This window comes from Solanum verrucosum, unplaced genomic scaffold, assembly GCF_900185275.1.
Source record: "Solanum verrucosum unplaced genomic scaffold, falcon-dt-bn FXZP01000101.1, whole genome shotgun sequence".
Classification (NCBI taxonomy): domain Eukaryota; kingdom Viridiplantae; phylum Streptophyta; class Magnoliopsida; order Solanales; family Solanaceae; genus Solanum; species Solanum verrucosum.
In genome coordinates, this window is record NW_026020111.1 from 799,368 (window position 1) to 818,994 (window position 19,627).

Sequence of the window (19,627 nt, forward strand, 5' to 3'; positions counted from 1 at the left end):
TTGCATTTATAAAGAGAGAATAATGAAGAAGGAAGTATTGTTTCATGTTGTTCATAAGGTTCCTTCAGGTGATGGACCTTATGTTAGAGCCAAATATGCTCAGGTAAATTCACTTTTAATTTCCCAAATTCACTCATTTCAAATTAATTCATCCACTCTAAATCTTATATCATTAGATCAACTTCTTTTGCACCGCTTTCGTGATTAATTGAAAGTTAAATACAATAGCATATTGGTTACGAATTTATATGCTGAGTAAAAATCGATTCAAACATATGGACATGCATGTATTTCAGATAGTTCAGAAGGAGCCAGAAGCAGCCATAGTATGGTTTTGGAAGGCAATAAATGGAGGAGATAGAGTGGATAGTGCCCTTAAAGATATGGCAATAGTCATGAAACAACTTGATAGAAGTGAAGAGGCTATTGAAGCTATTAATTCTTTTAGATGTCTCTGCTCCAAACAGGCACAGGAATCCCTTGATAATGTCCTTCTTGACCTCTTCAAGGTATATATCAATTACTATTCCTCTTCATTTTTTTTAGCCTAATCAACCTGATAAGTTTTCAGAATTTAAAGTTTGAATTTTACTATTTTAAAATTATTTGGTTTTAAATTAATAATCGTACATATTCAATAGATTTTCAAGATATATATTTATAGAGAGAGAGTTTAAAATCACAACTGCTAAATTCAACTGAACTCATAAACGACAAAAACTTAGCTCCAGCCTTGCATACATTATAAGGTAATAATTGTTCAAATTCATAGAATTAAAAAGATAATCTTCAATCAATATGTGGCTCTAACATTGCATATCGACATGAGATAAAATCAAGAAGGATGACAAATCTGATTTGGTATAGTATTTTTCAGGACGGCGAGTCTCATTCAATTTCAATAACGAGCTCATAAATATACTAAACACTATTTATTCATAATGTTTCATTTTTTGGTCATCATTATATAGGGAGAAACCACCAAATAATGTGGTACGGTGAGTTAATTAAAGTCTTGAAAATGGAATATATATTTTTTTATAGTGAAGATCACTTTTATTCTATACTCTATGAAAATCCAAGATATTAGTTGGGGCAGAATTTTGGATATTGGAATTGGACAATAAAAACCAAGAAAAGGAAATTACATAGGAAAAGGGGAATTTAATGTTTCACTAACATGGTGCAACTTTGGATGGTACATAAACTGTTTCACTTACATTGTAACATCATATTTTTTAACCTAAATACATGTACGATGACCACATCTAAAAGTTTAAGTGCTCAGATATCATGTTGAAGTGTGTGACCATCTCATCTAAAAGTTTAAACTATTAGAGAAAGCATATTTATATACTTCTCAATATGTATTATACTACAAAAAAGGTTCATGCATTAATTACCCTGAAGTAATTATAAATGATATGAATACATCTGATTATTATCAGGGTTGCGAAATTTATGCTGTAAAAAGCACACATTTTTTTAGAATTCTTTGAGCATCTTTATATGCAAAATACTCATTTATTTTAAGCAACTTCATTTCATGAATAGCTATAATCTAGATCTTAAGCAAGTACTTAAGTATGTTTTTTCCATTTCAGGAAGTGCTCTATTAATATGATGGATAGTAAAAAGTGATAGCTTAGAAGGATTAAAAAATTCTTTACAAGAAGGTATAACAAATCTAAAGCAATATATAGCAAATGAATTCTTTGGTGGACAAGGAAGCTCTATCAACAATAGGGAAAAAGCAAGAACAATTGCTAAAGAGCAATTAGAAAAATTACAAATCTGTAAAATGAGTTATATTCAAGAATACACTCGTGAATTCGAAGAATATTACTATAAGATATTTGACAGTAGTAAAGAAATGATATCATATCTTGAAAAATATTATAAAAAATTACTAGGTTTTTGGGCAAAATACTTCAGAGAAGAATATGAAAAAGAAAATAAGAAAGGAGACACTCTTGGTCAGAGAATAAGCTTCCTAAAAAATAGATTAAGTCAATTATGTCACATAATATACAAAGAAAGTTTATTATCTTTTTTGAAATGTGTGATTGAAGTTCAATTTCATTTTTTGAAATAATCATTTCTAAGAATTCTATTTCATTTTTATTTATGTCTGCCTTTTATTGGCTTAAGACGATTCCATTTTCTAAAATCTTTCTGAAAACATTTTTAGATGCTTTAGATGTTCTTCATAAGTTTTTGAACATATTAATATATCGTCTATATAGACTATTAGAAATTCTTTTTCAGAAAATATTTTATCCATTTTTCTTTGAAATATTTGTTGGGCATTTTTTAGCCCAAAGGGCATGACAATCCATTCGTAGTGCTAAAAGTTGTTAATGGAATAGAGTCTTCTGCCAATTTTATTTGCCAAAATCCACTTTTACAGTCGACTTTTGAAAAATAAGTTTTTCCTTTTGTTAGGTTTATTAAATTATTTTTATTTGGGATAAAATATCCATCAAATATGCAATTTTTATTAAGCTCTTTGTAGTTTATAACCATACGAGCTTTTCCTCTTTTTATTTCAGCATGGTATCTTACCATGAATGTTGGTCTACTGTGAGGGCTTTTACTTATTCTTATTAATTTTAAATTAAGTAATTCTTTAATTTGAATTTTAAATTCAATTTTATCGTCTTCATTGTAGAGCATAGGTTTTACCCTAATGACTATACTAGGATCTTTTAGTGTTAAAATTGCTCTTTCATGATTTTGTTCCCACCTTTCTAAGGGGTTTTCTCCATATGATTTTTGCAAGTTTTCTTTAATTTTTTCTAAGTTAAGGCATTTGGAAGAGATTCTTCTTAGGTTTTCTAAGTATCTTCTTTTGTTTTCCTTTTCAATAATATAAGGATTTTGTTTTCTTGGGACTTTAATAAAATGTCCACAAGGAGTTTTAAGGCTTATCATATACAATGTTTGATGATAATCCTGAAATTGTTGTAAAAAATCATTTCCCAATAATAAATATGTTTCCAGTTTATCATAGGCAAATAATTTATTTATAGAAACAATTTTTGAACCTAAAATTATTTCTACCTTTTCTTTAGACTGAGAAAGTTTTTCTTTGTCTCTTGTAATACCAATCATTGATATACTATTCTTATTTATATCCCATCCTTTTATAACAAAAGGTTTAGCTAAACTTGCTTCAGATCCATTGTCTATTTGACAACATGTTGTTATTTTAGTATCATAGAAAGTGATTTCTATGAAAACTGATACTTTAAAAGAAGTCTCTTTTGGCATTTATTTTTTTGGTATAAAACAAGTTTCATTTTTATAAATCATTTCTATACCATTTTTTCCTATACTATAGTCTTCCAGACTATTCAGGAAAAGATTTCCTAAGATAAGATTTTGATCACTTTCGTGATTTGTAATATAACATGGAACTGTTATTCTTATTGTGTCTAGTTGTATTGGTAAGTCTATCATCTTCTTACAACAAAAATTGTTACCCTCAAAGGTTTTATAATTATAAGGATTTCCTTCGTAAATTTGTAATCTTTCTATTAGAATTCCTTTTATATGGTTAGCTGTAGCTCCTGTTTGGATTAGTATTTCTTGAGATTTCCATTCTGTTCCATTATAGATTCTTCCCATGATTCTAGTGATATTAGGATTTTCTAGTATTCTTTTAGGATATTTATCAGATATACACTTTTTCTGATGGAATTTCTTCCATAATCTATTGAAAGTCTAGAATTTCTGCTGCTAGGACTTTCTATTTCTTGTGTTTTTCCAAACTGAATTTCATATTCTTCTGGAATTTGAGCATGTTGAATTTCTGCTTCAACAATTCTTGCTATTCCTGAACATTCTTGATCAATTTCGATCATTCCTTTATTTTTGCATATTTTTCCATAATTGAAATTTGTAACTATATATAATGCCTGATAATAAATACTCATTATATGGCTACCTGGTTTAAAAAGATCTTTTCTTTTAATTTGGAAATGTAAACTTAATGCGTCATTAAAATCCGCATCTTTTAGTGAAATACAGTATTTTGGGTAATAGGTAAATAGAAGCTTGGTGTAAGCTAGGTTTCCCTCAATTATACCAAGATTTCCTTCTCTTGCATTCATGAATCTTTCATCTGAGAGATTAATGACTATAGGACAATTGATTCCTTCTTTAAAAGTTGATTTGACTAGTATTTGAATGCCACCTAAATGGACATAGTTCATTTTTTCCTTTTCTTTTTAGGAATTTTTCTAAGTATTTGATCGATCATTGACTTAGTTAACAGGTTTAATTTATGTTTTCCTGTAGTTTGGGTAATTTCTATCACTTTCTCTATTTCTTGATATTCACGATAAGATATTTTATTTCTTGCAAAAATTCTTTGCATTCTATTTAATAAATTATCTTCCGTTTTAAGATTTAGTTTTAATCCTTGGATTTTTCTAAATATTTCTCCATCAAAAGTTGCCTTTAGGGCATAACCCCTTTGATCTTCTTCAGTTTCTAATATATGAACTGAATTGTCTTCTTCCTTTTGTATTTCTTTATTCATTCTGATTCATTTGAATCTGTAGAATATTCTTCATATAATTCTTCAAAGAAGTCTTCACTTCCTATTGATTTTATTGACTCTAGATCATAATCGATTTCTATTCTGTCAATTTTTGATATTTTTACTCTTATTTTGTTACATTCGTAACTTTTATGGCCTTCTTCACCACAATTGTAACACTTGCATTTTTCTGCAGATTTTGTTCTTTTAAAATCCTTTTTCTTTTTATATTATCTTCTTCTGGGTACATAATTCTGTTTAGAATTTTTTTTCCTTTTGATTAAACCCTTTCTGAGTTTTCTCCTTTTATAGGGTTTGTCTTCGTTACATCCCCATTGGGTGGCTGTATTTGTGTCTAAACAATAAATTTGTGTATTGATTCTTTTGTCCTTTCTTTGTATATTATGTGACATACATAATTGACTTAGTCTATTTTTTAGGAAGCTTATTCTCTGACCAAGAGTGTCTCCTTTCTTATTTTCTTTTTCATATTCTTCTCTGAAGTATTTTGCCCAAAAGCTTGGTAATTTTTATATAATATTTTTCAAGATATGGTATCATTTCTTTACCACTATCAAATATCTTATAGTAATATTTTTCGAATTCACAAGTGTATTTTTGAATATAACTCATTTTACAGATTTGTAATTTTTCTAATTGCTCTTTAGCAATTGTTCTTGCTTTTTCCCTATTGTTGATAGGGCTTCCTTGTCCACCAAAGAATTCATTTGCTATTTATTGCTTTAGATTTGTTATACCTTCTTGTAAAGAATTTTTTAATCCTTCTAAGCTATCATTTTTTACTATCTTTTCTGCATCTTCTGTTAATCCAGAGAACCAGTCATTTACTTTTCCTATAAAAGTATTTATCATGATGATATATTTTTCTTCATCTATATAATTTACTCCTTTCCTAGCAAGAAATATAGAAGTATGTTTTGAGACCATAAATCTAGGCTTGTTTCTGGATCTCTTTTACAATCTAGATCTAGGAATTGGGTTCCAATATCTCCTGTTAGAGTCTATTAGGCATGAACCTGAATTTATTATCATTATGATATTGTTTTATAAAGTCTTTGTTCTTTTTTGCTTTATTTGCAAAAAAATTATCATCCCTTTCATATTCTTGCCATTCTTCTTTAATGGATTTGGATCCAAATTTTTCGAATTTTCCTTGGGGTCCTCCTGTTTCCCCTTTATTCATAAATACTTTTAATTCTTGTTCTGAAAGATTAAGATCTTCCATTGCATAAATTAGTTCATCTAGTTCATTCACTTTTTTAAAAATCTTTCTCTGATTCTAATGATTTGTTTTCTGTTATTTCTAGATTTTCTTCTAGATTTTTTATTTGATTTATATATATATACTGCTCCCACTATATATGGACTAATAAATAATTGTATTTTACATGTATGTAGAAATGTGGAAAAGTAGATGAACAAATAGCATTGTTGAAACAAAAGTTCAGACAAATATACCAAGGGCAGGTTTTCAATGGTAAACCTTCAAAAACCGCTCGTTCACATGGCAAGAAGTTTCAAGTTTCTGTTAGGCAAGAGACGGCAAGAATTCTGGTAATTAATCACACCTATTATTATCTTATTTAATATTAAGTTATTGGCTTAATACATAACCAACCCCTTAATCTTGTCAGGATATAAATTTTCCATTTAGACGTACACTCGAACCAATAATGTTTCAATATATTGAATACTTCCACTCCCAATAAAATGTTTCAATTAGACATGTTAACCACATAAAATATGTCATTTTCTTTAGTTATACGCATTCATCTCAATAAGCCGTAATAGCCATATATATTCTAGTGATGACACAAATATAAGTATTACATAAAATACAAATGTCACATAATGAAAATACAATAGTATACATACACTATGTGTAAATAGGGGTGTCAAATGGGCAGATTGGGTTGAAATTAGAGATATTAAAATGGGTTGAAATAGAAATCGGGTTGGGTCTTGACCCGCCCAAGTTTAGTTTGGGCTCAAATGGGTTGGGTTCAAATGGGCTAAAAAACGGGTTGGGTCTTGACCTGCCCAATTTGACCTGATTAATCTCAATAATTTTAACATAGTGATATTTAACTTTTATAATCATAATGCGATTTCAACTCAAGATTATCTTTTTTTAAAAAGTAACAAATGGATAGATAAATCCTAAAAGATGTTACATAGATAATAATTCATACCTTTAATATAGGAACATATCTTAGCAATTTATTTAAAATGGGTTGAAATTGAAGATTGAATTGGGCTCAATTGAGGATTCTCTTAAAATGGGTTAAGTTTGAATGAGTTGAGATTGAACCCAATTCAAATTATTTTGAGTCCAACCCTTAAAATTCTGGACAGGTTGGGCGGGTTACCTATGTTTGAGTTCATTTTTGACACCCCTACGTGTAAATATAATGTATTCCGCATCATTTAGTAAATACATAAATTATTGCAATGTTTCATAATTAGGGGCTACGAAAATTTAAACTGTACAATTGTTACAGGGAAATTTGGGCTGGGCCTATACGCAAAAGGGAAACTTTATGGCAGCGGAAGTTGTGTATAAGAAAGCCCAAATAATTGATGCAGACAGCAACAAGGCATGTAATTTGACCCATTGTTTAATAAGGCAAGCTCGATACGATGAAGCTCGTAATATTCTTGAAAATGTTTGGAGAGGTAATTATGCGGGTTCTGAAGATCCGAAAACAAGGAACCGTGTGGAAGAATTGCTAGTGGAACTAGATTCGAGACAACCACCACCATTTTTGCAAAACCTTCCGGGCTTAAATTTGGATGATGACTTCATGAATGGGCTTGAACATCTTATAAATGAATGGGCTCCTCCGAAATCAAGAAGACTACCAATATTTGAGGAGATATCTACTTTCAAAGATCAATTGGCTTGTTGATTGTTGTTTTAGTGATATGTGGGTATTGGATAGATAGGTGTGAAATATGTGAGTCATTCAAATTAGGTGAAAATAAATAAATAAATAAAAGTTTGTGGACTATGTAAATTATGATGTAGATGAGATCTTGTGGCAAAGTTTGGAAATGAATTCTACTCTATTTTTTTTTTGTTGGTTTAACTTTCTATTATCTGAAATCTATTAGTTTGATCGATTCAATTTTTTGTTGGATACATCTTTTTTAAAGAGGATAATGTTGTTCAAAGGAAGTATGTTCTTCTTTCTTTGTTTCAATTTGTTTGATGGAAAGTCCACGGATCAAGGATCACTTCTTTCCTATATATCCATTGCCAAATACTGTGTGTATGCTGATTTGAGTATATATTTCATCGGAGTACTCATGTGCCCCAAGGGCACCCCACCAGATAAAATAATTATGATATCCCATTAACATCTAGCTCTGAGAGAATACTATTCATTTTTTCTTCACATTGTTGCTTGCTTTGGAGATTAAACAATGAAAATAATATGTAACACTTAGTCACTTAGCCAAGTAACGATAATAAGAAAGACTAGGGTATAACTGTTTGATCCCCGATCAAAACCATCTGACAGCAAATTGTATAAGACCTTAGAGATTAATGCAACCCAACTCCAACTGTCTATCACATTTTAGTTGAAATATTACCATTAGATACCTCAAATCTGCTCCCCCGCCTCCTATCATATAAGAGAAATTGCCCAATTTCATGCGCAACCAAACTCAAGTTTGAGGAAAGAGAAAAAAAGTGCTAAGATAATATAACGAATATAAAATTGACAGAAAAAATAATTGATTCAAACACAATTGCTTCGCGCGGCCAAGTTTTTTAGTTGATAAATATTTAGGAACGAGTATCATCCTTCAGAGTACCTTTCACAACATTAACATGAGTCCGACACATGGATCTTGTCTTTGTTTTCATCTAACCAAGGAATAATACCAGCAGAATGAAACCTATGACTGTAAGCATTAAGTATCGTCGCACACATGTATCCTCTTGTTCAATTTTATTTAAAGCAAATACAACAATCATTGTTTATGCCTTCAATTCTAATTGGCTCGGACCTAGTTCCTTCCTCATCATCAAAAGTATCTATCACTACTTCGATAGCTGATTTTTCCATTGGACATGGATTACCGAGCTCTTTCAGTTGCCACAATTCATAAGACATCATCTGAAGAATGCAAATGTAGTGATCGTAGATAAATATATATCAATAACATTATTATGAAAAATAAGAATATGACTTGAGAAAATCAGAGCAACACAAGGATCAAATTGCATCATTTCAATATTATTTTCCATGCAAATTAAAAATTTATATGAAAAAACACTTAATTTCAGAAGTGTCAAGCAAGAGCTTTGAATATAGAAAGAAAGACAAGACAAGGTGTTATAATTAAAGTTTTTGATTTAGAAACCTATTAGGATTAGGATTAAGGGAAGCATATAATAAAATTATGTATTATTATTTTATTAAATATTTTTTATTTTGGTGACAAACCTAAAATTAGACAACTTTTTAGATTTGCACCAATTTTTTTGAGTTTTCCCACCCAAACCTCTTTATATTTCACAAAATGATCACCCTTTTGGGGAAATCCTTCTTCTTTAGAGAGAGAGAGAGGTGACTCATCAGCTTCAATGGTGATTTGTTGCTGGATGAACTAGACTCAAAGCTTTTACCTTTGTTTTTGTTCAACGCGCTCACTGTTAAGAGATCTAGAGAAATCGACAAGTAAGTACATCCTTTTCTCTTTTTATGCCATCCTCTTCCTCCTAGATTTTGGGGTTTGTTTCTTATTTCTATTAAGTTGTAGTTATCAACTGATTGATTGATATATAACTAGAAAGATAACATTAATACATAAAGTTACAAGGGTAAATATGAGCCCAAAGAAATTGAGAAAACTAATACTGCACCCTGCAATTAACCAAGTCCAAGGCCTCCTCAAGTGTAGCAAAATCACTCTGTGTTATCGAAAGGGAAGGGTTCGTAGTATAAGCTTACAAGGTCCCTTTTTCTTCAAATTTCTCCCCTTTTTAGCTCCTTCATGGGACACTACTTGTGTGTACTGTTGCTGCAATGGAGGTAAAATGTCTTTCTTATTCACTATACCATGTATAAAAAGGGACTACATTACCAACTAGAAATGAAAATTAGATTGTACATGAATTGTTTACAGGGCAATTGGGGCTGGGTGTATACACAAAAGGGGAGCTTTATGGCAGCCGAAGCTATGTATAATAAAGCCCAAATAATTGATGCAGACAACAACAAGACTTGTAATTTAACCCATTATTTAAATGGGTAAATCACTAACGTGTTGTCGCGCCCCAAACTCAAGGGGCACAACTGACTCCTAAAGCCAAAACTCAGGCCCGAGCCGACCCTGCTGAACCATTTGCTATTAGCGCATGACAGTCACATGCAATTAAGAAAACAAACAAGTATATCTCGGCTTAAAACTAAGTCCTCGGTCGGCAAGGCCCCTGTCAACAGATCTACAAAAGAACCAGCTACTCCCAAGAGTTCATATAAAGAAATATCCAACTAGCACAGAAGTCCTGATTGGGCCGTCGAGGCCACTATGATATCTATTCCAAAACTAAAAACAGGTAAATATCAGTACAATACATCAAACAGCTCATAAGCTTCTGCAAACCAACAACATAGGCCAGCATGGCCATAACGTAGCTATAAACCCCACACACTAGTCTGCAAGCTTCTAAGAGTAGTAAAGATTGGTGGGACAGGGCCCCAGCCTACCCATGAGAATATATACAACAAAAGGTAACAAACCTCCCAACTCTGGCAGCTCCGGAAGAAAGGGGCTGACCAATCGGATAAAAGTCAATCCTGCTGATATGGAGGTCTACTCGGTTATCTGTCAGGACCTGCATGCATGAATGCAGCGCCCCCAAGGCAATGGGGCGTCAGTACAAAATAATGTACAGAGTATGAAAGGCAATAGACTATGATGAGGTATCCTGATATACTCGAATAATCTGATAAATAAATTAAGGATAAGATAATTGTACTGACCTGCTTCTAAATCTAAATTTATCAAAAATAATAAAACAACAACCTAACCAAGCCCCCATAAGCTCGGTAGGTACAAACAGCACACAAGACCACCTACTCAGGCCCCCATAAGCCCGAAAGGTGCCAATCAACCTGTATACACCTATCGGTAGTCCCCTAGCCCCGCAGGCAGTCACATAGCCCTCTTAGGCATCAACATATCTTATAGACAACTCATAGCCCTCTTAGGCAACAACATGGCCCTGTAGGAAGCACATAACCTTCTTAGGCGTCAATATATATCCCTGTAGGCAACTCATAGCCCTTCTAGGCATCAATATAGCCCCGTAGGCAATTCATAGCCCTTTTAGGCATCCATATAGCCCTGTAGGCAGAACATAACCCTGCTAGGCATAGATCACATTTATGCAGCTAACAACAATAGCCCAAAGGCAACAATAACAATCCAACAGCTAAAAGTGAGCAATTTAGTTATAGGCAACCTATACAAATAGCCTCTAAGTCGTGTCCAACATACGAATGTTACTACTGAATAAGAATCTCGATAAGAGAGGATTATACGCACTCGAGCAGCCAACAATCAACAATAATAGCTATAAGTATAACAACGATAACAACTCAATCACATTGCTCCTAAGCTTTAAGGAAACATGCCATAGGAAGAGAATAGCCTTAACATACCTTTTTCGCTAAATTCACGTGGCCTAAAGACTTTAACTCATAACTCCCTCGATACTACAACAAGGTAGGACCATAATCAACACACAAAATAAAAGATACCATGACAATACAATAAAAGATATGTATTTTTCATCGCAAATTGCTATCTGCTGCTTATAAAAGCTAGAGTCGATGAAAGAAGGGTCTTACCTCGATCTTAGGTTCGTAATTCACCTCAAAACCTTCAAATATATTCAAACCCCTGCTGTCCCAACACTAAAATGTGATATGCTACGCAATCGATAAAACAAATTATACCACGATGTTGAGCCCAACGCGTAGAACAACTTTTGTCAAGGACTTACGTCGAGAAAATCTATATTTCACTTGATCCTAAAAATGGGTTTCTATGTTTTCTCTGTATATTTAGCTTAAAATGAAGAAAAAATTCGAAGAAGAAGATATATACAACTTTCCACCGACCTAGGGCCCCACTTCACGTGCCTGCTTGCGCAGTCCCACGAAAATGCGAATATCTCTCTATTCTGAAGTCGTATGAATGAACGGTTTGATGTGTTGGAAACTAGACTCATAGACCTTCGATTCGATAGTTTGTGGGACCCATAAATCTTTATAGATTGGGAGAAAACCTCCAAGACATTTGACCCAAATTTCAGAGAAATCTTTAAGAAGGAACTTACGATAACTTCCGCCAACTTTTATTTTGCCACTTACCTAACTTCAAAACTTGAGATGCAACACTTGAACACTTAAAATAGGACATACCACATCATTCTTAATTTATTACTCACCCTTCTTGTCTTTCCACGAAGATACGAGTTAATTTAGACGTTTTAAAAAGTTGGGGTGTTACATTCCTCCCCCCTTAGAAACATTCGTCCTCGAATGAAAAATCTGAGGCACACTGTTCAATCCTTAGGACTTGCCAGAATTTAGGCAGTTTATTTTTTGTAAATGTCACTATCCAGGAACCTGAATGCAAAATTTCTAACCTAGGCGTCTCACATGACAACATAAATAGCTAAGCGTTATAGCTCCACCACAACAGAGCGAGCAGACATACGACGACAACCACAATAATAATAAGTAATAGTATATATATATATAGGTATCTTACCTTACTGCCCTAATATAAACTGATATGACATCACCCTGGGGTATGACACAAGTGAGGATATTTGGACCTCATGCCATCCTCAGCCTCTCAGGTCACCTCTTCTCTATTTTTATTCCTCCACAATACTTTAACCGAAGCCACCTCTTTGGTCCTCAATTTACGGACCTGCCGATCTAATATAGCAACTGGAGTCTCCTCGTAGGACAACTCATCTGTGATCTGAACATCCTCAATTGGGACAACCCGAGAAGGGTCTCTTACACACTTCCGTAACATTGATACATGGAAAACTGGATGAACAGATTTTAGCCCTGAAGACAATTCTAACTCATAAGCCACACGTCCTACCCTCCGAAGGATCTAGTATGGCCCAATGAATCTTGGACTAAGCTTTCCCTTTTTGCCAAATCGCATAACACCCTTCATAGGCGAGACTTTTAAGAATACCCAATCATCGACACAAAACTCTAAGTCCCTTCGTCGTACATTTGAGTATGACTTTTGTCGGCTTTGAGCTGTTAGCAACCTCTCCCGAATGAGCTTAACTTTCTCCACTGTCTGTTGGACTAAATTGGGCCCAATCAACCCTGACTCACCTACCTCAAACCATCCAATGGGGGATCTACATTTTCTCCCATACAAAGCCTCATAAGGTGCCATCCCGATGCTAGAATGATAACTATTATTGTATGCAAATTCAATAAGAGGCAAGTGGTCATCCCAACTTCCCTTGAAGTCTAGCGCGCACGCCCGTAACATATCTTTGAGTGTCAAAATTGTTCGCTCAGCCTGGCCATCTGTCTGAGGGTGAAAGGCGGTACTAAGATTAACTTGTATACCTAATCCTTTCTAGAAGGACTTCCAGAAATTGGCGGTAAATTATGCTCCTCTATCAGAGATAATAGATACTGGACACCGTGTAGCCTAACAATCTCTCTAATATAGAGCCCTGCATAGTTTTCGGCTGAAAAAGTAGCCTTGACTGGTAAGAAATGGGTTGATTTTGTTAGTCTATCAACAATTACCCAAATAGAGTCAAACTTGCAATGAGATCGAGGTAATCCTGTAATAAAATCCATATTAATTGCTTCCCACTTCCACAAAGGAATGGCTATCTCCTGAACTAGCCCAGCGGGCTTTTGGTGCTCAACCTTCACCTGTTGGCAGTTAGGACACTGCGCCACAAACTCAGCAACATCCTTCTTCATCCCCTGCCACCAATAGATCTCCTTAATATCATGGTACATCTTCGTCGAACCAGGGTGAATAGAATAACGGGAATGATGTGCCTCTTCCATAATTCGATGTCGAAGCCCTGCAACATTTGGAACACACAATCGACCGCTATATCGGAGGACTCCATCTTCTGCTATATCAAATGCTAAAGACTGTTGATCCTGAGCCTTAGCTTTAAGTTGCTCTAAGTTAGGATCCTCTTGTTGTCGTGATTTTACTTCTACAACTAGAGATGATACGGCTGTATCCTGAATTGTGACCCCACTATCGTCTGCCTCTAATAATCTGACTCCCAAACTAGCCAACTGATGAAGCTCTCACACTAGCTCCCGCTTCTCAACACCTAAATGGGATAAACTACCCATAGATCTTCGACTGAGGGCATCAGCTACTACATTTGCCTTTCCTGGATGATATAAAATATCCACGTCGTAGTCTTTCAGTAACTCAAGCCATCGACGTTGTCGCAGATTTAACTCCTTCTGTCTAAATATATATTGAAGGCTTTTATGATCTGTGAAAATGTCAACATGAACACCATACAAATAGTGTCTCCAAATTTTTAATGCATGCACAACTGCAGCTAACTCTAAATCATGGGTCGGATAGTTCTTCTCATGTTTCCTCAACTGTCTTGAAGCATATGCGATAACCTTACCATGTTGCATTAGAACACATCCCAACCCAACCCCAGAAGCATCACAGTACACCGCATAGCCTTCTGAACCCTCTGGCAATGCTAGAACTGGTGCTGATGTCAACCTGTCCTTTAGCTCCTGGAAACTATGCTCGCAAGCCTCAGTCCACTGGAACTTAGCTGTTTTTTGAGTCAGCTTCGTTAATGGTGCTGAAAGTGAAGAAAACCCCTCTACAAACCTTCTGTAGTACCCAGCTAACCCCAAGAAACTACGAACCTCAGTTGGAGTCATAGGTCTGGGCTAAGTTTTTACGGCCTCAATCTTTTGTGTATCAACCGCAATACCTGCATCTGATACAATATGGCCTAAGAAAGAGACAGAGTTCAACCAGAACTCACACTTAGAAAACTTTGCATAAAGTTCTTGATCTCGAAGAACCTGAAGGACTGCTCGCAGATGATTTGCATGCTCAGCTTTTGAACGTGAATACACCAAAATATCATCAATAAATACACTCACAAACAAGTCTAAATACGGCCTGAATATACTATTCATCAGGTCCATGAACACTGCTGGGGCATTAGTTAATCCAGAAGACATCACCAAGAACTCAAAGTGTCCATATCTAGTTCTAAAAGGTGTCTTTGGAATGTCTTTCTCCCGAACTCATATCTGGTGGTAACCTGATCTTAAATCAATCTTCGAGAAGCACTCAGCACCTTGTAACTGATCAAACAAGTCATTGATCCTCGGAAGGGGATACTTATTCTTTATAGTCGCCTTATTCAGATGTCGATAATCGATACACATTCTTAGTGAGCCATCTTTCTTCCTCACGAATAACACTGGTGCACCCCATGGTGAAGCACTAGGTCTGATAAAGCCTTTATCCAGCAAGTCTTCCAGCTGACCCTTCAACTCTTTTAGTTCAGCAGGAGCCATTCTATAAGGAGGGATAGATATGGGTTGTGTACCTGGTAGCATATCGATAGCAAAATCAATTTCTCGTTCTGGAGGGATTCCAGGAAGTTCGTCTGGAAATACATCTAGAAACTCATTAACTACCGGAATAGACGAAAGCGTCGGTGGTTTTGCATCTATATTATGAACACAAACAAGATGATAAATACAACCCTTAGTAATCATCCTCCTTGCCTTAAGATAGGAAATAAACCTACCTTTTGGCGTTGCTGTAACGCCTTTCCATTCCTGAACTACCTCTCCTGGAAAGTGGAATCTAACAATCTTTGTTCGACACTCAACATTAGCATAACAAGACGCTAACCAGTCCATACCTATAATGACGTTGAAATCGACCATCTCTAACTATACAAGATCTACAGAGGTCTGACGGTCTATAATTTCTACCGTGCAACCTCGATAGACTCTCTTAGCAACAATAGACTCACCAACTGGGGTAGATACAATAAAGGGTCGATCTAATGACTCTGCTACTATACATAACTTCCCCGCAATAAATGGAGTCATATAAGACAGAGTAGATCCAGGATCTATCAAAGCATAAACACAATGGGAGCAAACAATCAATGTACCTGTCATAACATCTGGTGATGACTCTGAGTCCTGTCGGCCGGCTAGTGAATATGTACGATTCTGGCCACTACTAGAACTAGATGCTCCCTCTCTGCCTCTGCCTCTACCTCTACCTGCTGAAGTCTGGGGTCCACGCCCTGTAGACTGTGCTGATGAATAGGAACCTACTATTGACCTGGTCGACTGACCTATACCACCCTGACCTATGGTCGGGCAGTTTCTCCACACATGCCCCTCCTGTCCACAAGAATAACAACCTGTGGAACCCTGTTTACACCTCCCGAACCACAAGTTGCGCAACGCGGCAGTGCTGTCCTAGCCTAGCCTGAACCTCTCTGCTAATGAGAGTCTGATGCTCGTGAGCCCTCACCTAGGCCTGACTGTCCCTGACTATAAAATCTACTACCCTGGAACTGTTGTGGTGGAGGTCTAGGTGGCCTAATAAAATATCGGGGTCTGGGACCACCCTGAAAATCTCCCTGCGAACCAGCGGGCCTAGCCCTCTGCTGTCTTTCTCTCTCGACCCTCTCACTCATATACTGTTGATGTCGGCGATCCTCTATGCCCTGTGCGAAGGCCTGAATCCGCGAGATATCCATATTATCATTTAGCGCAGCGGTAGAACAAGCCTCGATATAGTCTGAGTCAAGCCCTCCCACAAATCTACGCACCCTGTCATGCATCGTATCAACAAATGCTGGTGCATATCTAGCCAATGAATCAAATCTCAGCCCGTACTCTCGGACACTCATGCCACCCTGTCGAAGGTTCAGAAACTGGTCCACCCGGCCATCCCTAATCTCTCGAGGCAAATAGTGATCTATGAAAGCTTATGTAAAGCTATCCCAAGTGGGTAGAGATGTATTTTTTTCCCTAGATCTCTCCCAACTTTCATACCACAATACTGCAACATCACGCAATCGAAATGCTGCTAACTCAACTGACTCAGTCGCTGAGGCATGCATGACTCTGAAGATCCTATGAAGCTGATCAACAAAGTGTTGAGGGTCTTCTCTGCGATCTATTCCTGTAAACTGTGGAGGATTCTAAGGCAAGAAATTCACGAACTCTCGAACTTCCGGGCCCTTTAGAAGGTCCGGCAATATCTGGCGCAACTGGTTGGCACTGTGCAACTACTAACTGTGCTAACATATATACTGCACTCTTGAAATCCTGATCAGATGGAATAGGAGGAACTAGAGGTGGTACTGCTGGTGGAGACGGAAATCCTATAGCCCTCGGAGGCTCCTGAAGCTGTGGAGAAGCTATAGGGGGCTGAGAAGATGTCTCCCCCCGGGTCTCACAATAGGCCACCTCCACTTGTGGTACTTTCTCGGTACCCTCATTTGTAGTTGTATCTAGCCCCTGGCTAGTTGTGGTCTGTCTAGTGTCAGTCATCTCTATCTGCATACAAGTAGCAATTATAAGCCAGAAACCTCAACCCTTAAGACACCGCTCTATAGCACGAGGTGAGCAAAAGAAGGATAGTCATTCTAACATGCTCGGCAGCTTCTTGCTTATCGAATGTGGTGCATAACACATTTATAAACAAGACTCTACTAGACATGGCTTGCAGACTCCCTAGGATACGACGTTGCTCTGATACCAAGTTTGTCACGCCCCAAACTCAAGGGGCGCAACTGACTCCTAAAGCCAAAACTTAGGCCCGAGCCGACCCTGCTGAACCATTTGCTATTAGCGCATGGCAGTCACATGCAATTAAGAAAACAAACAAGTATATCTTGGCTTAAAACTAAGCCCACGACCGGCAAGGCCCCTATCAACAGATCTACAAAAAAACCAGCTACTCCCAAGAGTTCATATAAAGAAATATCCAACTAGCACAAAAGTCCTGATAGGGCCGTCGAGGCCACCATGATATCTATTCCAAAACTAAAAACAGGTAAATATCAGTACAATACATCAAACAGCTCATAAGCTTCAGCAAACCAACAACATAGGCCAGCATGGCCATAACGTAGCTATAAACCCCACACACTAGTCTGCAAGCTTCTAAGAGTAGTAAAGATTGGAGGGACAGGGCCCCAACCTACCCATGAGAATATATACAACAAAAGGTAACAAACCTCCCAACTCTGGCAGCTCCGGAGGAAAGGGGCTGACCAATCGGATAAAAGTCAATCCTGCTGATATAGAGGTCTACTCGGTCATCTGTCAGGACCTGCATGCATGAATGCAGCGCCCCCAAGGCAATGGGGCGTCAGTACAAAATAATGTACAGAGTATGAAAGGCAATAGACTATGATGAGGTATCCTGATATACTCGAATAATCTGATAAATAAATTAAGGATAAGATAATTGTACTGACCTGCTTCTAAATCTAAATTTATCAAAAATAATAAAACAACAACCTAACCAAGCCCCCATAAGCTCGGTAGGTACAAACAGCACACAAGACCACCTACTCAGGCCCCCATAAGCCCGAAAGGTGCCAATCAACCTGTATACACCTATCGGTAGTCCCCTAGCCCCGCAGGCAGTCACATAGCCCTCTTAGGCATCAACATATCTTATAGACAACTCATAGCCCTCTTAGGCAACAACATGGCCCTGTAGGAAGCACATAACCTTCTTAGGCGTCAATATATATCCCTGTAGGCAACTCATAGCCCTTCTAGGCATCAATATAGCCCCGTAGGCAATTCATAGCCCTTTTAGGCATCCATATAGCCCTGTAGGCAGAACATAACCCTGCTAGGCATAGATCACATTTATGCAGCTAACAACAATAGCCCAAAGGCAACAATAACAATCCAACAGCTAAAAGTGAGCAATTTAGTTATAGGCAACCTATACAAATAGCCTCTAAGTCGTGTCCAACATACGAATGTTACTACTGAATAAGAATCTCGATAAGAGAGGATTATACGCACTCGAGCAGCCAACAATCAACAATAATAGCTATAAGTATAACAACGATAACAACTCAATCACATTGCTCCTAAGCTTTAAGGAAACATGCCATAGGAAGAGAATAGCCTTAACATACCTTTTTCGCTAAATTCACGTGGCCTAAAGACTTTAACTCATAACTCTCTCGATACTACAACAAGGTAGGACCATAATCAACACACAAAATAAAAGATACCATGAAAATACAATAAAATATATGTATTTCCGTCGCAAATTGCTATCTGCTGCTTATAAAAGCTAGAGTCGATGAAAGAAGGGTCTTACCTTGATCTTAGGTTCGTAATTCACCTCAAAACCTTCAAATATATTCAAACCCTTGCTGTCCCAACACTAAAATGTGATATGCTACGCAATCGATAAAACAAATTATACCACGATGTTGAGCCCAACGCGTAGAACAACTTTTGTCAAGGACTTACGTCGAGAAAATCTATATTTCACTTGATCCTAAAAATGGGTTTCTATGTTTTCTCTGTATATTTAGCTTAAAATGAAGAAAAAATTCGAAGAAGAAGATATATACAACTTTCCACCGACCTAGGGCCCCACCTCACGTGCCTGCTTGCGCAGTCCCACGAAAATGCGAATATCTCTCTATTCTGAAGTCGTATGAATGAACGGTTTGATGCGTTGTAAACTAGATTCGTAGACCTTTGATTCGATAGTTTGTGGGACCCATAACTCTTTATATATTGGGAGAAAACCTCCAAGACATTTGACCCAAATTTCAGAGAAATCTTTAGGAAGGAACTTACGATAACTTCCGTCAACTTTTATTTTGCCACTTACCTAACTTCAAAACTTGAGATGCAACACTTGAACACTTAAAATAGGACATACCACATCATTCTTAATTTATTACTCACCCTCCTTGTCTTTCCACGAAGATATGAGTTAATT

The 19,627-nt window shown here is 36.4% G+C and overlaps 1 protein-coding gene and 1 long non-coding RNA gene across 2 annotated transcripts in view; one reads left to right on the top strand and one right to left on the bottom strand.

The window, feature by feature from the left end:
- LOC125825405 (protein SULFUR DEFICIENCY-INDUCED 1-like) lies at positions 1–7,478 on the top strand. The gene is made up of 4 exons (XM_049504748.1): positions 1–103; positions 297–509; positions 5,966–6,121; positions 7,069–7,478. Exons 1-4 carry the CDS (start codon positions 23–25, stop codon positions 7,474–7,476), a joined length of 858 nt encoding a protein of 285 aa, XP_049360705.1. The 5' UTR covers positions 1–22; the 3' UTR covers positions 7,477–7,478.
- Positions 7,169–19,627, bottom strand: part of LOC125825408 (uncharacterized) — a 22,845-nt gene continuing 10,386 nt past the window's right edge. Inside the window, exon 2 of the long non-coding RNA XR_007442857.1 lies at positions 7,169–7,408. This is a non-coding gene — a long non-coding RNA (uncharacterized LOC125825408). The remainder of the gene's footprint in view (positions 7,409–19,627) is intronic.